We start from the raw sequence: 23759 nt of genomic DNA, 5'->3' as shown, positions 1-23759 counted from the left end.
TAAATAAATAAATAAATAGAAAATATATCAACAAAAGTTTGGTTACAAGTATTACCTATTGTAAGAAACATTTCATATTACATTTTGAGATAACAATAATAAACGAGAACAAAAAGCTTTTGCTCTTTGTTGATCATTGAGAGAAATATTTTTTTAGATCGTTGAAATTATTTTCCTTCGTCCTCTTTTCTATATCATATAAAAATAAAACGAATCGCTTTTATTTTTATTTATTTATTTTATATATATATATATTTTTTTTTATGAAGAAGAAAGCAATAAAGAGAAAATCAGCGAGAATGGAAATTCATGTTTAAACGCAATTTTTTTGTCTTTTTTAAACTTATATAGACAACGGACAATAAAAGCCAATGTCTTTGCTATCTGAGAAAAGGAAAGTAAGAAGTAAACGAGATTGAAGAGAAACGACTTGGCGATCTCACAACTTTCTCTCGAGTTTCTCGTTATAACGGGGAACGTTATTTCGTTGACTCTTCGAGTATCGACAAAGGATCCTTATTCTTTGTAAACGCAAAATATAAGCTACATTTTCTCTCAGCTACATCCTTTGAGAAACGTTTCTTTCGTTTCTATTCCCTTTTTTCTTTCTTCCTTTCTTTCTTCTTTTTTTCTTCAACTAACGGGATAACATTTTTTTCAAAATTCCGAGAACTTTGAGAAAAGCATATAAAATAACTAAGTGGGTGTGTGTATATATATATATACACACACACACACACACACATATGTAACCTAAGTATACATATACAATGAAAACAGAACAATATTCTCATGGACGGAAATTACAGAGTAGTACGTAGACACACGGTAAAGAAAAGATTTCTCACATTCATCTCTCGTTTCTTTCACTTTCCCTTATGCTTTCTCATATTAATATCTTTAACATAGGTTGTCGCGTGAGAGTAGGAACAGCTGGACGACGACGAGGACATTTTTGTCCTTTGCATATTCATTTATAACGCTTACGTGATACACTTAAAGTATTGTACGTACGTTAAGTCGAAACCGAGTTGACTCATACGTTCTTCGATTGAACAAAGCAAAAAAAAAAAACAGAAAGAGAGAGAAAGAAAAAAAGAACAGACAAAGAAAGAAAAAAAAAAGACAGACAGACAGACAGATAGACAGACAAAGAAAGAAAGAAAGAAAAAAAGAAAGAGCATAACCGTAACTTCAGAATCGCACGTTTTGAGAAACTCGAGTATCGTTGACCCTTAACCCTTCTCGTTCCAAGAATCAGGTACAATGGAAGAACTTGTAGTTGGCCGTGCCAGAAGGGTCTTCTACTTGTGGCATAGACTTTCATCCTTCTCTTTCTTTCAAGCACTACCTTTAACCCCTCTCATTCGTGTTTTCTCGTTCCTATCGTGTAGGTACTTGCAAGCTTTCCCTCTACTTGGTGATAGAACTAACCCTGGATAAGGTCTGACTACGTGCAAAGCTCTCCGCTCTCCGCTCTCCCTTTTTCTTTTTCCTTTTTCCTTTTTCCTCTCTATATATATCTCTCTTTTTCTTTTCCTCCCACTTCCTCATCCTACGTAGCTCGTTCACTCTATCGAGGGTGAAATGGAAATGTTTTGTGTATTATATAGGAGCTGTTTCCTAGAAAAGGATTCACCTTCGAGAGGGAATAACCTGGTCTTTGAAATCAATATTGACGAAGAACCTTCGTGATTCTCATCGAGTAGTAGTATGAACGAATTTTTCGAGTACACTATATATATATAATATGTGTGTGTGTGTTTATATTATGTGTTATATAGTGTATATATATCCAGTACACTATGTATATGTATATATAATGTGTATATGTGTGTATATATATATATATAGTATGTATATATATATCGAGTATACTATATATGTATATATGTATATGATGGTCCATTTAAGTAAGGCCTTATATTAAAATAATATTGACATATCTCGTTGAATTGTGACAATGCAAAAAATATTGTTCGAGTAAACGATATCGAAGATTCAACATAGATTATTTAACAAAAATATTCCATTTAAAGAGTCAGTTTTTAAATTAAAGATGCGTATTTCTTTTCGACGGATTACTTTTCGAAGTTATTGATATTCTTTTTAGGATATATATTTTTTATTGCATTTTGTATCAGTTTGAATAGATATACTAGCGTGTTTCACGAAACGACTTTGATCTTTGAAAACTAAAGTTTTATGGATAAAATTGATGGAAAAAATTTATTCCATCGTGATCGTTGGTCTCTTCCAAGATGCTTGAATCTTCATAAATGTCGAGAATATATATTTTATCGCCTTGAGAATATCTAGCGGACTTATAAAAATATATTCTTATCGTATGTTGATCCTTTGATACCACTCACATTACGTAAAAAAAAATATTTTTTGGGGATCGTCACAATTCGACAAGACGTTCAAGTAGCCTTACTTAAATGGACTACCCTATATATATATATATGTGTGTGTGTGTGTGCGTATATTATATATATATATGTATTGAATTTTTTTATCCTACGCCCTGTCTTTTCGTCGTATTTATTTTATTTCTTTTCTTTCTTTCTTCTTTTCTTTTCTTTTCTTTTTTTTTCTTTTTTTTACGAAACCTTCTTTTTTAAGAAATTGGAATAAAATCCCCTAGACCTTCCGAGAGAAAAGGAAAAAAAAAAAAAGATGAAACCGATCTCGAGCGTTAACGAATTCATGAAAAATTGAATGAAATATAAGATCGAGTTTAATAATAAGAAAAAATATGTCGGAACAAATGCACGTATCCGCAGAATCATCTTTAAAAATTCGTTCGTATGTATTCGTGATGTAGTCGTTGTGAAACATGAATAAAGCAAACAGAAAATAATAAGTAGCGTGCAAATATCGACAGAAAAAATTTACCCTCGTAGATGCATGAATAATAATATTCCCTCGATACTGTTCCGCAAATTCGCCCTACTCCAAGAGTAAATGTTAGAAAAATGTTTTCAAAGCTTCTGTAATAACCGATTTAAATAATACATCGCACTTTAATGCTTCTTTTTTTCTTTTATAATATTCTAACTATTTTATTACACAGTTTTCGTTGTTTCGTCGGATAAAAAGATAAAGAATTGAAAGTAATTAAAAAGATAAAAAAGAAAATTAAATGAGCTTTTAACAAGATAGAATAATTTTTTATCGGAACTTAATCATTGAATTCGTGTTGTAGGAGAATTGCAATATATTAATGTTTAATTTAACATCTACGATTAAAAAATGAATCGAGTATGGCTACACTTGCTATTCGTCATACATTTTTATGTATATTTGAAAAAATAACAAAAAAAAAAAAAAAAAGAAAAAAGAATGCAAAAACAATCATGGCCACTCACAAATGTAATTTCATGCACATTCAAAAAAAAAAAATCGGAAGATCCAATTGTGTGCCACAAACGAATAACGTAAACTTTTCGAAATTTAAATTGTTAATTACGACAATTTTTTGTTTTTGTTTACGACAATCCTTTTTTCACTACTGTACCATTTCAATAACAAAATCCTTTTTCTAAATTTAATCTCTTATACATATTTTAACATGTTCATCGTAACAAGTATATTTTTAATAATTACCGAAAAAAAGGAATCATTGATCAAGGATTGTCAAAAAGAAAAAAAAAAGAACGAATGAATAAATAAAAATTCTCGAAATAATTCTATGGTAATCGAGATTAAATATTATCATGATAAAATAAAATTCGATTATAAATTATCTCGACTCGTTTCCCTATCCTATGTACGCGTACTAAGTATTATACAAAAAAAAAAAAAAAAGTGCGACGATAATGATGCAATTAGATCGAAAGAATAAGATATTATCCTTGATAGGAAAAAAATAAAAGAAAGAAAAAAAAGAAAAAAAAAAAAAGAAAAAAGAAAAAAGAAAAAAGATCCGAAGAGTATAGTAATGAGGAACGTGGTGTGGTAACAGTCCAACGATGGTGACCCTTTTTCTTTTGAAATTTAATTGTAACGAGGTAGAAAAATGTCGATTTTGTTGTCTATACAGACACTATCACACCTATGCATGTACGCACGTACGCACACACGAATACACACACACACTAACTAACTTTTGACGTCGAAGTGTATTCGTGTCTTTCATTAATGAAATGGAGGCAACGCCTACACGCTTGCTAAGGGTCAGCTTCACTTTGAAGGTCTCTACGATTCCCGATTTAGACCCATACGGGTCGACAAACGTTCTCATATCTCTCTCAGCGCACATCGATTTTTCTTCGACTCGGTCGAGTTAGAGGGGCCGAAAAAAGATCGTGAGATAAACGTCTTGATTTAGGATCTTCAATCGAAGAAAACCTTGATGGATTTAAAGACAATCGATTATCTTGTTATTCCTGATAAGGGTGATAAGGGACGAGAGAGGAGGATTACCGCGATAAGAATTCATTTAATCCTTATCACTTTAATTGCCAATAGCTATTACTTGCACACGTATACTGTTAATTGCATTTCTCTTCTTGTTTTTCTTTATTTTTCTTTTGCTTCTCTTTCTTTTTTTCTTAATAACAAATAATATAGAAATTATGCCTATTAAAATGAATATATACTAACGGTTTCTTGTGTTTTTTGTTTTTTACGATTAATTTTTTTATTACCGATATTAAAAGCATTTAAATTAGCGTACGCTTCAGAGGTTATAATATATTTACGTTTGATGTATTTTAATATCCGGCGATATGTACCAATTTAGTTGTTTCAATAAAATTCATAAAAAAAAAAGAAAGAAAACAAAGAAAACAAAGAAAAAAAAAGAAAATTATGATAATCTGTATTTATATTTAATAAAACATTATTATATCAATATATAATAAATCGTAACAAAAATTAATTCCACCTTGCAGTATTATACAAATTGAATTCTTTCCCATTCAATATCCATTACACAATATTCGTAATATAGATTATTAAAATATAGATTAATGAATATTTAAGGGAGGAACGATTCGCATGATCTTCGTTATGTTAATCTTGAGCTAGTAGTTACTTCGACAACTAAAAACATATATCCATATACGTACATAAATACATACGTACATAGGTACATACGTACATACGTACATAGTCTTTCGTATTTCGTCCTTGACGTTGACGTTTTGCTGTCCCAATTCCATAATACAGGTCTGCAGAAGAGCCCTGAGAACTCTCCAACTATCTAGTAATACTTCTTTGCTTTTCGTGCAGGTACAAACATATCGACTTAATGCGCATGCGCTTCTACCAGCAACGTCGTCCTCTACGTAATTAATCTTTAATAAGGACTTTTCCGTCCGTCCTGTCTATCTACTTTCTTTTCTACATCCCCCTACTCACATGTATGTACCACCCCTACCCCTACTTTACCCCTACTCCTATCCCTTTGCCCGTCATTCCTACCACTACTTTCTTTCACTATTTTATTCCTGTACGAGCGAAAAAAGCAGACTCACAACGTCCGATATTTGCATTAAATTTTCATGACTTACGTCGAAGGAACAAAGCCAATCGAATTATCTTTTCTTTTTCCGTCTATTTTTTCTCTTGTCTTCTTTTTTTATCTACTCTTTTTTTCTTTTTATTCTTTTCTTTCTCTTTCTCTTTCTCTTTCTTTCGCAAGTTTCTACTTCTGGGGTCGAAATAGATAGATAGATAGATAGATAGATAGATAGATAAATAGATAGATAGACAGATAGATGGACAGACAGATAGATAGAACTCTAACTTATCGTTAAATCTATCTAAAATTCCATTACTTTTAAAAATCGATTTGCTTTCTATCGTAATGACGGAAGTTACGTTAACGAAAGAATGAAAAGAAAAGAAAAGAAAAGAAAAGAAAGAAGAAATACAGAGAGAAAGAAAAGACAAGAAAAAAAGAAAAACGAAATAATGTAAGTACTTTCGACCTTTTTTTTTTTTTTAAGAAAAGAAAGGGGATAAGGGAAAACGTGGTAAGGCAAGGCGGATGGATTGAGTGGTAGAAGTGGTAGAAGAAAACAAAATAGAGAAAGGGAGAGAAAAAAAATCTCTGAGGTCTTAACTTAACCGAAAGAAAGGGCAGGGGTAAAGGGGGAAACTAAAGTAATAAAGGGAAGGAAGGGTGTCGTCTCAAGTATTTCGATGAGTACATTTTATTTTCCCCTAACACTCAACTACCCTCGCAAAAATCCGTCGATTTTAGGAGCGTATGCTTTTTCTCTGTCTATCTATCTTTCTTCCTTTCTTTCTTTCTTTCTCTCTTTCTCCTTCCATCTACTCGCAAGCACTTGGCAATAAAATTCGTCGAGCGAAGGAGGACTCTTTCCCTCTTTCGTGAGATTGCTAAAAACGAAGAGGGAGAGACTCACGGATGAAGGTGTCATAAAGATGAAAGGAAGAAGAAGAAGAAGAGGAGGAGGAGGAGAAAAAGAAGGAAGAGGAAAAGGAAGAGAACGAACAAGAGGAAGAAGAGGAAGAAGAAAAAGTGCAGAGAGAAAAAGAATAAAAGATAAGAGAAATAGAGAGCGTGAAGGAGAGGTCTTCTTCGTCGTACGAAATCTAAATTTCCGATGATATCGCAGAGGTACGTGGAACTTGTCTGGACTAGATAGATAAAACGCAGAAACGCATACATCTAAACGTCAGAAGAGTATTCAGAGAAAAATAAAAAGAGAAAGGGGGAAGATATGCAAGTGTTTTTCTGTTCTTAGATACATTTTTCTATTTGAAATAAGGTTTTTTAAGATTAGAAAGTTATACGTTGTCCTTGTTTGATTAGATAACGTAGTAGTAGAGAGAAAGAAAGAGAGAGAGAGAGAGAGAGAGAATAAAGAGAGATAGGTATAAAGGTATAAAGGAAGAAAGAATAGGAAAGTTCTCGTACGTTCGTTGAAAGATTCTTTTTGTCGAGAAGATCACAATGTCCAGTTTGAAAGTTTCGATTAAACGAAGGATGCTCGAAAGTTCGAAGCTTTCTTACGGCAACGAGATATATAACGAGAAAGAGAGAGAGAGAGAGTATACCAATATAATAACTTTTCTTCTTTATGTGTGTGTGTGTGTGTATGCATATACATATTTTGTATGTATATATGCGTGCAGGTGTCTCTCTGTGTGCGTGTTTGTGTGTACGAGTAGAACGGTTCGATGAAATCATAAAGAATTTAGGCTGCTCGCTATAAATACCATTGCCAAGGTTTTCGGCACTATCGATCGTGGCTGACCGTAAAAGCCAAATATTGGAACGTTTTAAGAAAACCTAGTGGACTATCTAATGATCAAGTAAAACGTACCATTTATATATATATAACGATTTATCATTTAGTTAAAAGTGTTCTAATAATCAGACAATAGTAATAGATGTGTCATAAGCGATTAGATTCCCTTTTTTCTCATTTCTTTCTCTTCTTTTATTTTTTTATTTATTTATTTTTTTTTCGCCATGAAATCGTACATAAATATATCGAAATAACCAAAAATAAAGAGCAACTTTCCATATTATACATATTCAAAGATATGTACGAAGTTCTTCCATTATCACGTATGTACCATCTCGCAAACTTGTTAACGAGCTCGATAATCGAGAGGATCGAGAAACAAATAGAAGTGACTAGGAAGACAAGCGAATCAAAAGTTCTTAATGAGTTTCTCTAAACAACTTGGATGCGAAAGCATTACACCGTAAATTGCGAGATATTATTTCGAAGAAGAGAAATTCGTTTAGACCGTGGATTGGTCTATGACAGAAAGAGATAGATAGATAGATAGATAGATAGATAGATAGATAGATAGAAAGAGAAGGAGAGAATACGAAGAGTGAAAAGTAAGCTCGTTTGAAGCTTGTGAAGAAGTTTTACAACGACGTGTTATACGCAGCAATCTGTTGCACACGTCATGGGACTCTCTCTCTCTCTCTTTGTCATCAATTAATTACAAAGTTCGTGATGACAACTCGGCGTGACTTTTAATGAATTTAGCGTGAGAGGATAAGAATTCTCTTTCCATCTGTTTGTCCGTCTATCCGTCTCTCTATCTGTCTCCCTGTCGGGATTAGGAGTGGCCACGGATGGAAAAAGTATCTCTCGTGTTAAACAACGCGATAAAAAATGAGAGGATGGCATATAGGATAGATAAAAGAGCGAAGAGGTAAGCGAAATGAGAATTAATTAGAAGTTCGTTAATTAAGGTTCTCGTTTCAACGATAAAAGTCTAAAATCGAACTACCACGGGAGAGAAATATTTTTTCTCTCTGTATATTTTTCTATCTCTATCTTTTTTTTTTTTCGTTTTTCTTTCCTTCTTTTTTTTTCTTTTTATTTTTTTTTTTTTTTTACGGTGGATGAAAATTCGCATCGAATGTAAAAGTCTGCGTGCGTAACGCGAAAAAGGACAAATGAGATGGAGTGAAAAAAGAAGAGAGAAAGAGAGAAAGAAAAAGAGAGAGAGAAAGAGAAAGAGAGAGAGAGAGTATAAGAAAATCTTCAGATTTTATTAGAGGGATCGTAACATAACGTTGAATTATTTATAGTTCTCATGGAACGGAGAATTATGCGTCGGCGCGTGCTTCGGATATTTTTACTGCAATTATTAATAAATTAACGGGATCTTACGGATCTGCAGTTATGTTTAGTTCGTCTTCCCTCGAGAAACCTCATGTAATTCCTTTCTTCAAACTTACGAAATGAAACTGATCGTGAATTTCGACAAGGACGAACGCATTCGAGTAAGTGTACTAACTATACGCAATGTAATTAGTACACATTAATCTTTAATCGTTCGTTGAAATTTTCTTTTTTTTTTTTTTTATTAATTTCAACAAGAAATATTGATAATCGATGAATGGAATAAAATACTCAACGAATATAAAATAGTTACGACGCTTTGCTTGCAATAGTATTTAAAAAAAAAAAAAAAAAAAAAAAGAAGAAGAAGAAGAAGAGAAATTATGAGAAATTAAATCTCCAATTTCTATATGATTACATACACACTCATACATCATACATACACATGTTTTTCTTTTTTCGTTTCATTCGAACAAACCTTTCTGTCTTCCTTTCTCGTTCCCCTTAACCCATCGCTCTTTTTTCTTCATTTTCATCGGACCCGAGTACTCGAGGATGGCCGCAATAAAGTGTCGAGCGCAGCCCCGCGTGTGTTTACACGCAGACGAACGGGAAAAGAGAGAACGATAGAAAGAGAGAAAGAGAGAAAGAGAGAAAGAGAGAGAGAGAGAGACGAGACGTCATCCGGCGTGAGTAGGCTTCGGGATCGATCTGCTGACATTTCTGGGTTACGTAATATTGCACTTTACTGCTTTACCTGTGAACTCTAAACGTGTCTTAAACACAGAGAGAAATATACACGAAAGAAAATAAACGGAAACGTACTCTGATGAAGAAACGAAAGAGACGAGAACTCTGTATCCCTGTTATTGTCGTCTGGTGTTATTTGTTGTTGCTGTCACCGTCGTATGTTATGTATTGTTACTGTTGTTGATGTTGATGCTATTGTCGCTGTTGTTGATGTTGATGTTATTGTTGTTGATACTGGTGTTGCTTGTAGTAAGGAGGAACGTTACCGAAATTCATATTCTCACGTTACCTCCAAAGCTCTATTTTGTCGGAGTATGTACTTGAGAGGTCACTCTTGAGCAATGGAATTATACGACAAAGAGGATATGTGACTGCATTTATTTACGTAGTTACGTATCTCTGTAGACACAATAGAATGAAACTAGATAAATAGAGATAGAGATAGAGAAAGAGAGAGAGAGAATTAGACGATTTAGGAAACCCATACGCTCATCTCCGTTTCTATTTAATATTCAAGCCTCAACGATCTACCATTTCTCTAATAAATTACTCGAATTTGTGTGTTTATATGTTAAACGAAAACATTCGGAAAATCTCCGATAGCATTGTCATAATTACGATAACATATCTTCGTTTTAACAAACTTCATCTAATAATTCCCATACGTTCGATGCTAATCCTTCTAATCGTCTAACTTTGTACATACACTGATTACATTCTCGAAATAATTAATTTTCCTTATTTCGAAGTTATCTAATTTTCTACTTAATCCGTTCTCATCGTTTCTATTTCTATTATTTAGTAGTATGTATTAAGAGTATGTACCAGTTTTATAATACGAACAATACGTAATAGTAATATTTAATATTTCTAGTTTAGTATTACGTCGTAATAAATTTTTCTTTCTAATAAAAACTCTATATATTCGCCATTCATTCATTTCTTTCTTTCTTTCTTTCATTTTGTTTTTGTTTCCAATGTTTATTTACTCTTTTTTCCAAATTTCCACAAATTTATCGCAAAATCCTCAATAACGAATATAGTGTTTGCGTTCGGTAAATATTCGAATGTAACAATGAACAGATATATATATATATATATATATATATATATATACATATGTGTTCATACACACATACGTACTTATATACACACACGTAGGAAGTAAATTGGGGTCCGCGTTTTCGCTCGTACGAGGGCTAACTCTGCCACGAGTTATTTTCGTGTCCGACGAAAAGTTGTAAAACGTTTTCCACCCGAGCTCTACGTTTCTATCTCCCTACTACCTTAATATCCCAAACGTCACGTGGTATGATTTACGCCGGAGTCACACACAGAAATATATATTCAATTGGTCGGACGTTCGGTCGAAAAATGAAAAATGTCGAAAAATCGCCGGAAAAGTTCGCGTATCGACGAGTGCGACGACTTTGGTTTAGGAAAAAAGAATCGGAACAAATTTATGGAAATTTTATCGCGAATACTTAATCATTCGTTACAACCCGTACTATTCAAAAAAAAAAAAAAAGAAAAGAAAAGAAAAGAAAAAAAAATTAGGAAAAAGGAAAAAGAGAGAAAAAAGAAGAGAAAAGCTTTTTCTTTCCAACGTTCGTTGGACACCATTCGTCACTAAGAGATCATAAATTTCGGAAACTTTATCCATAGATTTCCTCTCGACGAGAAAATCTTCGTGAAACGATTATTTTCATCCTAAAAAATCTATAAAAAAAAAATATTCGAGAGAGAAAGCGAGAGAGAGAGAGAGAGAGAGAGCTTTTCCATTTTCGAAAAGCAACAAACTATAATACATCGCCAATTCCAAGTGGGTAGGTACACCTAAAGATTCATCGTAAAATAAACTTTCAACGCTTTCTCTATTATCCATAGCAATTATTTATTCTTGGAATTCTCGACATCAATTTCGGATACCCTGAGTCTTTTACCTATAGCTTATGCTATACGCGCGAGTAAACATCAAGCTATTTTCGTGAAGACTAACGAACGAGAGAGAGAGAGAAAGAGAGAGAGAGAGAGAGAGAGAGAGAGAGAGAGAGAGAGAGAGAAAGAGAAAGAGAAAGAGAGAGGAAATGTGTAGGAAGTAAAAGTATATTGTACCGATGACCCATCAATATTCGACCTACCAATATAATAATATCGTGTACCTATGAGACATAACAAACGAATAAACTATTGTAAACAATCAATTAATTTTTTAATCTTTTTGTTTGAACGATTTCGAATATCTCCATCTCTCTCTTTCCCTCTATATCTTTCTCTATATAATTAAAAATTTACAAACTCACGTGTTTGTTTTATCAGATTCTCTTTGTTCGTCCTTTTTATTCAATATAATCATAAAATTAATCATCTTAATATTTGCCAAATAATAATAATAATGATAATGATAATCTTAATCATGATAATAATAATAAATAATATCGTACAGTGCATGATTATATAAAAAGATATAAGAAAAAAAAAAAAGAAGGAAAGAAAGAAAGAAAATTACTCGGGTAGCCGTGATGCAGTTGAGACTTAACTTTTCCACCTTTTCGTCGTCGAAAAAATTTATATAGCTTTTTTAAGACGTTTCGAGGGCAGCTGCGAAGAATCTTCTTTCCTGAGATAAGCTCTTCGTCGTCCCTTTTTTCTCTCCTTTTTTTTTTCTTTACTTTTTTTAATGCAACGCATTTTTCTTCGAGCTACGCCGTAAGCAACATTCTCTCTTTTCGTGCAATCTCTCTCTCTCTCTCTCTCTCTCTCTCTCTCTCTCTTTATGTCTGTCTATCTCTCTCGCTCGTTCGCTATTTGCTACGCTAGCAATTCCGTCGGGTTACTCTTTTCGAAGCATACGAAAGTTCGGTTAGAAATAGTGGGATGGGAGTGACGGGTGGAGATTTAGTACTGCGGTTATGACATAAAGTAATTTTTCCGCTTCGGAGGAAAAGAAAGGTAACTTCAGTTGTATCGAGAACGAAGAAAGGAAATTCAGAAGGAAGGATCGAAAAAGATAAGACCGATACAAGGAGAGAAAACGAGAAAGAAAAAAGAAAATTAAATATTGGACTTTTAACTTGATAATAATGTCTCGTAAACGATCAGATGTTTATGATGAATTTATGTATGCATTTCGTTCGTGGTATCTGTTAAATTAATTTATGCTATAATTAATTAAATTATATTATCTACAAGTATGATGCATCGTTAAAAAGTAATTAACCAATTGCACTTATACGAGGTCACACGTGTGATACAACTATTACATAATTTTTTTTTTCTTCTTGTAAAACTCCCGAGTCATCCATGACGTGAGACAGGCGATACATTTCATACTTAATTAATAAAACATGTCAACGATAAGACAGTTCGTATTAAAATATTCTACATGCGTATAATCCTCATGAATAATAAATAAGGCGATTCAAAAATCGCAAAGAATCGAATCAAATGTTTCGATCTCTAAAAAAAAAAAAAAGAAAGAAAGAAAACCAAAAAACAGAGCCAAACCAAAACAAACGAACGAACAGAGAACATTAATATATATAAAAATAAAGAGAAATAGAACGAAATAAAACAAAAATGAATGAAAAAGAGAAAAAAGAGGAAAACGAAAAGAACGCTTTAAGTATATTGATTATAGATTTTTGTCGAGTAAATTTCGATATTCGATCATCCATAAAGATACGAGAGTTTGGGGGTTCGAAATAATGCCAAAAGGGTTACCGCGGAAACCTCTTCCTAAACGAGGTCCGAAGCCAGGCGTAATAACTTAATCGAGGTTCCACGTTGGACCGTCGAACATTACCGACGAATACCGACGGGCTATTAAGCAGGATTTCCGCTATAGCTATATACACAACTATATATACATATATACATAGGTACTATAATTTCTCCTCTCCTCCTCCTTCACATCATCCTTCGATCGTGGATTTCAAAACGACAGAGGAGTAAGAGCTTCGAAATTATACGAATTCGAATTGAAATAGATTATCTCCGACGAGTATTATTCGTAATGATTTATAAACGATAACATAGCTCGTTATAACGATAAAAATAATAAATAATGTCCTACGATATATTTTGAACGTTATTGATTTACCTGAATATATGTGAATCTTCGTCGATCGAAAAGAAATGGAACATAGTATACCAACTGTAGTTTCAATCAACGAGATCCATCTTCTTTCGCGTATGATATTAATCTCTCTCGCGAAAGTATCGTAAAATGATGCGTTGCATTTCGAAAGACAAGGGATCTTGTTATCGTAGGAAACTTTACAGGATACCACGTTCTCTTCTCTCTTCCTTAGTCTTCAGAGTCAACAGCTTTCTCTCTGAAACATAAACGAACGTGTTACGTTAGAAAAGCTTTACCTAAGTAAGAACTCGCAATACGTGAGCCGCAAAGTTTACGTGACAAGACATGACAATGAGAGAAGGTATTAGTGAAATAAGATATTGGAGAAAGGGGAAGAAAATTTCGATGAAAGATTTAACTTGCAATTTTCTTTTCCTTTTTTTCATTACTCGAGTCGAATCGATTAGAAAAAAATTATTACTATACATATATGTGTATAAATATATATAAATGTACATAGATATATAGTTGAGCTTAAAATCTGATAGGAAAGAAATTAAAAAAAAAAAAAAAAAAAAAAGAAATATACAAAAAATATATTAAAAAAAAAGATTAAAGAGAGAGAGAGAAACTAATTCAGAACTAAAAGATATCTCAGTAAAGATCTACAAAAAGAATGATCGATACGCACGAACTCTCATGCTATCGACGGCTAAGAGAGAAACCGATATCCCCGTTTGACTCTCTTTGAACGTGCTTTTAACTCGAAACAGCAGGCGAACTCCGACCGTTCGTAGTCTGAAAGAGGTCACGGAAATTTCGCCCACGGAAGTCTAAGGAAAGCAGCTGATTCGAAGAGCAACGATCGGGATGCGGATAAGACGAATCTTGGCCAAGCCAATAAGGCTCTTCGTTCAAACTCGATAAATTCTCCTTTCTTTGTATTTCAATTCCTTTGATTCGATTTTGTTCATTTAAATAATTCCAAGAAATAAGATATAATGATCACTGTAATATATATGTGCGTGCGTATAATCAGAAATATATTATATAATAATATATATATATATATGTATGATATAAAGGAATAAATAAAAGAATATATAACTAATATATTATACAAGACGATATATAACGACGCTTATTAAATAAAATTTATAAATTTTACCTGATCAATTTACGTAGTACTTTCTACAACGAACGCTGGCAATAGACTGAGGACGTTCTAATACGATTGATACGACAAACCTATATACGCATCTCTAAGTTTTTGTCTTTTGAATACAAACGGGTCGAATGAAAGTCGATAATATAACAATAAAAACACGACAGAGGAAAACGACAAACCAAGGACATAAACAATATTGTTACGATCTGAAACCATATCCCGACTTGTTTACAATTACATGACCTCTTCAAGTTCGTACGACTGCTATCTAGGCTAGATAATTTCAACGGTTAAATGGAGATATTACTCATGTCAGGAAAAAGAACACATGGGGCATGCGCGTATAAGGGCTATAGCGAACTTCGAGCAAGTCCATTAAAATGATTTACAACGGGAATATTAACGGTAGCACGAAACGAATTTTTAACAACGTTTCGTTCGCGTTAAATGGCTAAGCTTAGTTAATATCAAGACTAGGGTCGATTAATAGCATTCAAACGGATTACATCGTAAACGTCAACGTGATAATGAATTTAAATTGTTATTGAAACCTTCGAAGAGAGTTAGTTAGCAGGTTTAAAACGAACGTTCGTTCGTAGTACCACCATTAGTAGACATATTGAGATCGATCGATATAGATATCCAATTAGATTTTACGATCAAAATTTAGCCTAATTGAATGTTATTGCGATCGAAAGGAAAGATGTATATTCGATTCGATTTTTGTCACTTTCTGAATCTCTTAAAGGAGACCAATATTTTTTTTGAAAACTTTAATAAATTATATAAATGGTATGAAAAAAAATTTCGTTTTTTTTTACATCATTTATTAATACATCGTTGTTATACCGCATGTCATTGATTCGGATATAAAATATCGATAATCACTATATTAGTTATTAACACAATCCAATCTTACAGAAAATATCGATATTTATATCGATATGAAATATTCAAAAGTCGGCCGAACATATGAAATATTAGAAATTCGGACATAACTTATCGACCAATCCTCTACCACATTGTTATTTATTTAGATATAAAGTAACGAAAATTTTCGACGTATGAAATATTAAAGATTCAGACATACGTAACGTACTGCTGCAACCCAATACTATATTACACCATACTACACTACATATACATATTTAAATTATTTAAAAAAAAAGAAATCCCTATAGCAAAATAAACTATGAAAAATCTCAACGAAGCCAAACGATTCATAAACCGATTTCAATCCAGTACTACACCATTGGCATCATTTATCCTTTATAATAAAAAATAAATCAAACAAATCTCTTCTACGCTAATCGAGATTCCAATCCAAACTGTAATCCAAACATGACCACAAACATTTTATTGTTTCAGAAAATGGAGAGAGAGGCGTGAGCGGTGTTAACGTTAAGAGGGAGAGAGAGAGGGAGAGAGAGGGAGAGAGAGAAAGAGAAAGAGAGAGAGAGAAAGAGAGAGAGAAAGAGAGAAAGAGAGAAAGAGAAAAAGAGAAACAGAGAGAGACAAAAAAGATGAACGTAAACGGTAACGTCGGTTCTCAGGAGGGTGGCAATGGTAACGATTATGGTGTTAGTAACGAAGAAACAGCTGCCCTTCTAAGTAGGGCACCACCCCCGCCGGTGGTGGTTGCCGCGGCGTCTCAGGGCAAGCCGGTGCTAACGCGACAGAATAGAGCAACTTTTTTGGTTGCTTCGCCGCAACTGTCAGTGTCTGGACTCGGCGGCTCCGAGGAGAGCGGCACCACCGAAGATCCGGCAACAAGATCTGTACCCGACATCGAATTACATTGTCGTTTGGATGGTGAATTTCAACAACAATCTCAGCAACAGCTCCAACAACAACAACAACAACAGCAGCAGCAACAGCAGCAACAGCAACAGCAACAGCAGTTGCAACAATCGATCGTACCACCTACGATCTATCGATCCAGACAAGTGTCTCATCAATATAATCGCTGTCGATGCGATCGAAGGGACTCTCTCGCACCCTCCTCTGCTCTACATTTGGCACGCAGTGTTTCGAGGTAAGCTTCTTGTTGTTTCTTTTGTATCTTGTAACGAGATGTTTTCTTTGCCTGGTTTTCTTTTTCTTTTTTTTGTTATATGATTAATAATGATTTTACGAAATCGTTTCTACGTTCAATGTAAAAATGTTGAATTATTACGTGTTGTTAGATAAGAAGGTGCAAACGATTCAAGATTCTATCATATGCAAAGATTTTTTTTTTTTTTTTTTTTTTTAAGAGTCTATGGACAAAGTTATGAGAATAAAAGTAAAGGAAAGAAAGTAGAAGACAAAGGGGGAAAAAAAAGAAACGAGAATGAAAAGATATCTTTCAGTTCGATATTGGCCATTGATCGACGTTTACGTCATAATGATGGACTACTTATTGTTAACTACTTTTATGCATCAAGTTGAGTGCCAGGCTTATAGAAAATCGGCCACTTATAGAGCCAACGTATGTATATCCCTTCTATTTCTTAGATTTGCATTTACCACAATACTATAAATCGATGGTGAAAGGCGTAAAGTGGGGAGCAGGGTAAATAAATTCGATGAGAAAGGCTTTCGCTTGGCATAAGATAGACGTGCTTTGGTTCTGGATCGATAAAGAGAGAAAAAAAAAAGAAGAAAAGAAAAGAAAAGGAAAAAGAATAAAATAAAGTGAAATAAAAAAAAAAGTTTTTTTTTAAGAAATCGATGTCCGTGTTAAAGAATTTACGTCACGTGCCCATCTTTTTAATGGTATAATCTTATTCGCTCGGCTAATGCAAATTAACGCGGACGAAGGAAGAAGATAGATATATAAAAAGAGATGGAATATATATATATATATATATAGAGAGAGAGAGAGAGAGAGGGAGAGAGATTTTAAATATTGAGCAGAATTCGTCCGTAAATTACAATCAAGCTATTCCGATTTAAACTCGATTGTAGAAATTTAATTCGTAATTCGATGCTTGAGATATTCCAAATGAAAGCTGTCGAATTAATGCTAAACGTTACTTCGCGTCTTGACGATCTTTCTTATATATTATATTATATATATATGTGTGTGTGTATTAAGCCAGCACGTCTCTCGTTCTCTTGATTATCTCGATCACAAGAGTATCGCTAATTATCCGAGAGTTTATAGAAACGTAAATGTTACTGCATATATACATATATTTATCGTTTTGCTGTAATCGCGGTAGTTTACAAGGGCTCGTTATATAAGGGATTTACCATTGCAATTTCGATACCAATCAGTAATACACTCTATAATATTTTGATGTTCCATCAAATTTGCTATAAATTAATATTGAAATTTATCGATAGAATAGAACATATATATATGTATATATATATATATGTGTGTGTGTGTATTACGTACATGCTGATTATCTTGTACGCGATAAATTCTCAGTAGCAATATTTTACTAGATACGATTTTGATCGCGTATGATCACTAATGTAAAACGAAAGAAACCCCTATACTGACCTTGATAACTCGGTAAAGGTCACGTACAAGAAAAATAAATCGTTACATGCAATTTTTAGCAAATTTCTCTCATTAAACTTTCTTGCAACTTCCAACAATTATGAGACCTTTGGTCTGACATTTATGATATATATATATTTACACGACGATTTGTTGGTATGTGTCTCGAAAAAAGAAAAAAAAAAATATTTAAAAAATCATCGTTGCATGTCTCGCGCTGTTAACTGTCGTCTTGAAAATTGAATTTAACATAGCGACGGAAAAGCTCGAGCAGATCTAAGAATACTTCGGCCATCCAATTTATATTCCCTCTTCTAAAAACTTCGATCCGTCGTATCTGAAAAGTTGGAAAGTTGGAAGACGACTCGCGTAAATTATTCCGAGTTTAAATACGAATTGCATCGCATAGAACGACGACGTATGGAACATATCTTGATAAGATAAGACGATGATACGCTAAAAAAAAGAAAATGTGAGAGAAGTCGATCCATTTTCTTTGTTTCTTTCGATTAACATTTATTTATCGAAGTTAATTTGCGAAAATAAATTTTATTACGTTGAATATAGAAAAGATGGATTTATATTTTATGCGATAAACAAGGATATGAATTTGAATTTCATAGATCGTCAGACCTTCTCGTAAATTTATTTACTATAAACAATGTACGTACTATAAACACGTATAATCGTATAATTTATAATTCATCGTACGTTCGGGTTACACGAAGTAATACAGGGCAGGTCAAAAGTTCGTAAGGGATTTAAAAAAACGAATCAATTATTCCCTTTTTCCAGACTATCCCAAGCTAATCTTTTTATTTATTTATTTATTTATTTTTTTTTTAATTTCTTTTTTTTTCAGAATTGAAACGAAATTCCTAGACTTGCGAGTTTACGGTTTGAAAAACTAAAAAGAAAAAAAAATATATCCAAACTAATAAAAAAAGTAAAATCATCTAGGAACTTTTAATTCGTCCGAGAAATTGTTGACCAATCTAGGAACTTTTCATCTATCCTGTACTTTACTTTTCTGCTCTCGAGGGTGTTAAATAAACAATGTTCTCCAAGTACTACTTTATGCGAACGAGAAAACTGAAGGTTATTTCCCCAAAATCATATTAAAACAACTAATTCATAGGTACATACACTTGCATAAATAACAATAAAGAAAAAAAAAAAAAAAGAAAAAAGACATTCTCTTCCCTACTATTACCTCTTACGTTTTCTATAAAAGTTCAAGAAAGAAAAAAGGAAAAAAAAAAATAAAGAAACAAAGAAAGAAAGAAAGGAAGAAAAGAAAGTTCGTAATCGTTTAGATCGAAACAGATCCATTCGAGAACGTAGTTAGGAACGATATTTTCAACAGATACGTAACCCCTGTATAAAATCGATTGGAAGAATTTTCAAAAGAGAAAAGTTAAAACGTTTCGCTGTCGTTAAATTTGTCGTTAAATTTCTTTCGTAAAAAGAAGTCGAGAAATTTCTTCGTTGAATACGTTTCATTGAAAACAAACGTGGCGAATAAGAGGTGCATTGTCTTTTGATTTTCTGTCGAGGATCGTGCTAGATCGGCTCATCGACTCGAATGATGATAGTAAAAAAGAGAAGGGTAGGAAAAATTATTTCCCGTTCGAATTTTCGATCGAACGAAATACTCTCGGCGATGGTTTAAGAGGTCAAAGGTCGCTTCTCTTCACATAGATAGACCATGTAGTTACGTACATGGTAGGTCCATTTCGCGGTGACGTTTCCCGAGGGAACAAAGGGAAAGGGGATATAGAGAGAAGAGGAAAGGGATGAAAAGGGAATAAGAGGAAGAGAGGTGGAAAGATTGGGAGAGAAACACAACGCTCGAATTTCGTGGCTTGAAGCGTCGACGACGTTTCTACGATGTTGTTTGGTACAGAAGATTGACTTGGACTTTCGAGGATCTTCCTCTATTTCTTTTTCTTTCTTTTTCTATCTTTTTCTATCCGTATCTGTCTCTCTCTTTCTCTCTCTTTTCCTTTTTCTCTCTTTTCGTTTTACTCTATGTTTAGAACCTATGCTCTTGAACAATTTGACGAGCTTCGAGTAAGGTTACGAGAAACTGGGAATGTCTCTGACAATGACGAACCAATTCTCTTTACTATTCTACATTTTCACGGTGAATATAAAATAGTCTATTCTCTCGAGAGAATAAAATGGAGGTTAGATAAATAACATCGTCGATTTATCGATTTGTTAATCGATAAAAAAAAAGAAACCCATGGGATTGCGTATTATAAGGATTCTTTTTGAAGCAAATCGCATCGAGTTTCTTGTTTAGTTTCGTTCTTTTTTTTTTTTTTCTTTTTAGAAAATTAGTAAAAAGAGAAAAAGTAAAGAGAAAATAGAGAAGTACAAGAAAAAAGATAAGTAATATTTCATTTCACGTTAATCCAGGTATAATCTAAGAGAAGTGAACCAACGTAGATTCTAGACACGTTCTGTCAACCTTTTCTTTTCCTGAGGTGGAGGATATAAGAATTTCATGAAGGTAGAAAAAACAGAAACAAAAAAGAAGAAGAAGATGAAGAAGAAGAACCAGAAGAAGAAGAAGGAAAGTATGTTAACAGCATAAGACGAGAACTCTAAAGAACAACAAGAATTTTTAAAGTTTCTTCGGCTAGTTTCTACGATAATAATTAATTATATACCACGATACATACACGCAGAAAAAAGAATGCTATTTAAATAAACAATTGATAGAACAGTATTTAAATAGAAAATTTGTGAATAAGTTTATGTACATGTTTCAATTTGTCAAATAAGATTTATTTAAAAAAAAAAAAAAAAAAAAATTAACTTGTTGTTTTTCTTGATCTTTCTATTAAATTCTATATTACTCATTCAAACAATAAATCAATATCATATATTGAAATGTTTGAAACTTAATAAGTAATTATATCCGATTAAATAAACGAAAGAAAAATACAAGAACACTTTTTGACTTTTACATTTCTCTTTACATGGAAGGAGGATTCGTGAAACGAAATTTTCTTCAAATTTCATAAGGAAGAAGAATTTTAAGGAAAAAGAATTTTAAGGAGAAAAGAAAACAAATATTATCTTCGTGGCGTAATCTATTCAATTCAGAAAATTGTTCGAAGGACATATTACTTAAAAAAAAAAAAAAAAAAAAAAAAAAAGAAAGAAAGAAAAAAAAGAGAACAGAAAAAATATGCTTTTACTTGGATTACTTTTCATTAAGTAATACTACTCTAATGAAAACATCAAAGTCGATTTTCCCGTGTTTCGTGTCCTTTTATTCCGATCAATGCCCGGAATTTTATCAAGCCTGATTGAATTGTCATTGGATCGATCAAATTAAAAAACAAAAGGATAAAAAAAGAAAGAAAAAAGAAACAGAAAAAGAATATAACAGATCCTCTCTACGCTATTTACCCTCTCGACATGAAAATTTGACGAAATTTTAAATAGCCGGACACGTCCTACAGCGGAGATACAAAAAGAAAAAAAGGAAAAAAAAAGAAGAAAAAGAAAAAAAGAAGTATCTGTTGAGTAAAAAAAAAAAAAAAAACTACGGTCAAACGAATAAATTGAAAATGGAATTACCAAGGATTTCTATTTGCCATCTTGAAATATCATAACGTGAGAAAGTCTTTCGAATAAACGGACGGGAATGGAAAGATCAGATCCAGTGCCGAGTTTTTTCGTCTTTTTTTCTTTTTCTTTTTCTTTTTTTTTTCCCATGGATTTAATATACAATCGTCCGTGTGAATTATTCATAAAGTGCGAGGTACAAAGTAGATAATGCTACTAGCATACCCGATAGAATCGAAATTGAGAATTTCTACGGCTCAACATTTCCATGTGACGGCTGTCACATTTTAACAAAGATAATACAATATTCGTAGTTCGTTGATCCGCTTATATAATATATATATATATGCATACACAAACAGATACACATGTACACAGATATAATGTATATATATGTATACTTGTTGTTCTTTAACTCAGCACATACTCTTTTAATTTATTTGATTGAAATGTGTATCGTTAATAGAACGACGACATGAAGATACCGAGAAAGATGCATTAAAGCTTTTTATTTGGTATAGAGTTCGTGACATTTAATTCTAAAAAAGGGTTCGCGAAAGTCGCGATAACATTGATCACGGTCTACTAGAAAGTAGAGAGAGAAAGAAAGACAGAGAGAGAGAGAGAGAGAGAGAGAGAGAGAGAGAGATTTGCATTCTCAGGTACTCTCTTTAACTCCTCGACTCCTACCTTTATTTAAATGGCTTCGTAATCTACGACGGATAGAAAATCATGATTTCGTTCGCGTTGAAATATTATACTTGATAAAGGAAAAAAAGAGAGAAAAAAGAAAATAAAAAAAAAAAAAAAAAAAGAGCAATTTCAAGACATTAATGAATATTCTATACAAATCACGACAAGGGTTTATACGGAAATAAATAAATAAATAAATAAATAAGTGAATAAAAATGAAACGAGAGGTGTCAAATACACAATGGAATTGGTTAGAATAAAAGGATGTAAAAAGAGAATACAAAAAGAAATTGAACGAGAAAGAGAGAAATAAACGAGATAGAGTGAGGATTATCTCCTTCGGCAATTAAAGAAAGGACCAATTAGGTCCAAAGCAAATATCGATTTGGTTTGGTCTCGTCTATGAGAACAATACCACGAATCGTTGAAATACTAAAATTACTGAAACGATCCTCTTTAACGTTACATCGACGATTATCATTAAACGTGAAAAATGAAAATTGAATTGTCTTTAATCGACCTTTTACGCGTCCAAACAAGATCCTATCGAGATAAAAGGGCACCATCGTTTGCATCGAACCGAATCATTTTCCGTCGGAAGATGATTATCGAAGAAATTGACGAACTAATAATAGTAACGAAGCAAAGATTTTCCACTCTTCTCCTTCTTCTTCTTCTTCTTCTTCTTTTTCTTCTTTATCTTCATCATCATCTTCTTACTCACTTACTTACTTACTTAAACCGTCGGTCCATTATTATCGTAAAGAATACCGTTATTAGTTCAAAGAAGGAGCACCCTCATCGATCGAGTTAACCAATGTAATAAGAGCCAACGATGGGAACCGATAGTAATTAACAAACAAGTGTCATTTCTTGTTAGAGACGAGAAACTCGATTCTTAAAGTTTGAACGACGATTAAATAAATAATTCAATTTAGTAATATGAAATCTTCCAATAGAAAAAAAAAGAAAAAAAGGAAAGAATACAAATCAACAAAAACCAAAAAAAAAAGAAAGAATACCAATACCAATATCAATACCAATACCAACAACAACCAAATTATATATTTTATTTTTAACGTTTTCATTTCTTTTTTTACGAAACAGAGAGAGCGTAAAGAGCGGACATCATTGCTGTCCTTGTCAAGCTCCACCACCACCGGTTCTTGTAACAACGTCGCCAAGTGCACGGATAATTCGACAAAGTTCTCAACCAGAGGCGTCGGCCTGCTGTTGTTCCGGATGTTGTTGCAACTTACATGCTGGAATCGCACCGAGTGCTGCCTCTCTGCGGCAGTTACGCGAGCCCGGCGACGGAATCGCTGGGATAGCTGCGGATTCATTGAGAATCAACGGTGGGATACGACAATTCCGACAGGTAAGCCACAACAATTATATTTTGCATTTTGCCAATAG

The 23759-nt window shown here is 33.0% G+C and overlaps 1 protein-coding gene and 1 long non-coding RNA gene across 5 annotated transcripts in view; one reads left to right on the top strand and one right to left on the bottom strand.

Annotated features, from left to right (window-relative positions):
* The window catches only part of LOC127067033 (uncharacterized), a 44772-nt gene extending 30153 nt beyond the window's left edge, over nt 1-14619 (bottom strand). The window contains exons 1-2 of the long non-coding RNA XR_007782535.1: nt 14573-14619; nt 13426-13660 (exon numbers count right to left, since the gene is read on the bottom strand). This is a non-coding gene — a long non-coding RNA (uncharacterized LOC127067033). The remainder of the gene's footprint in view (nt 1-13425; nt 13661-14572) is intronic.
* The window catches only part of LOC127067026 (small conductance calcium-activated potassium channel protein), a 164777-nt gene that overhangs the window by 36245 nt on the left and 104773 nt on the right, over nt 1-23759 (top strand). For all 4 annotated transcript variants that reach the window (XM_051001465.1, XM_051001467.1, XM_051001466.1 and 1 more), the window contains 2 exons: nt 15941-16607; nt 23451-23721. In XM_051001465.1, coding sequence (XP_050857422.1) covers nt 16096-16607; nt 23451-23721 — 783 coding nt within the window. In that variant the 5' untranslated portion in view covers nt 15941-16095. The remainder of the gene's footprint in view (nt 1-15940; nt 16608-23450; nt 23722-23759) is intronic.

The sequence above is a fragment of the Vespula vulgaris genome, chromosome 10 (genome assembly GCF_905475345.1).
Source record: "Vespula vulgaris chromosome 10, iyVesVulg1.1, whole genome shotgun sequence".
Lineage (NCBI taxonomy): Eukaryota > Metazoa > Arthropoda > Insecta > Hymenoptera > Vespidae > Vespula > Vespula vulgaris.
Note: the sequence above shows the minus strand (reverse complement) of the source record. Positions and strands in the feature narration are given on the sequence as shown.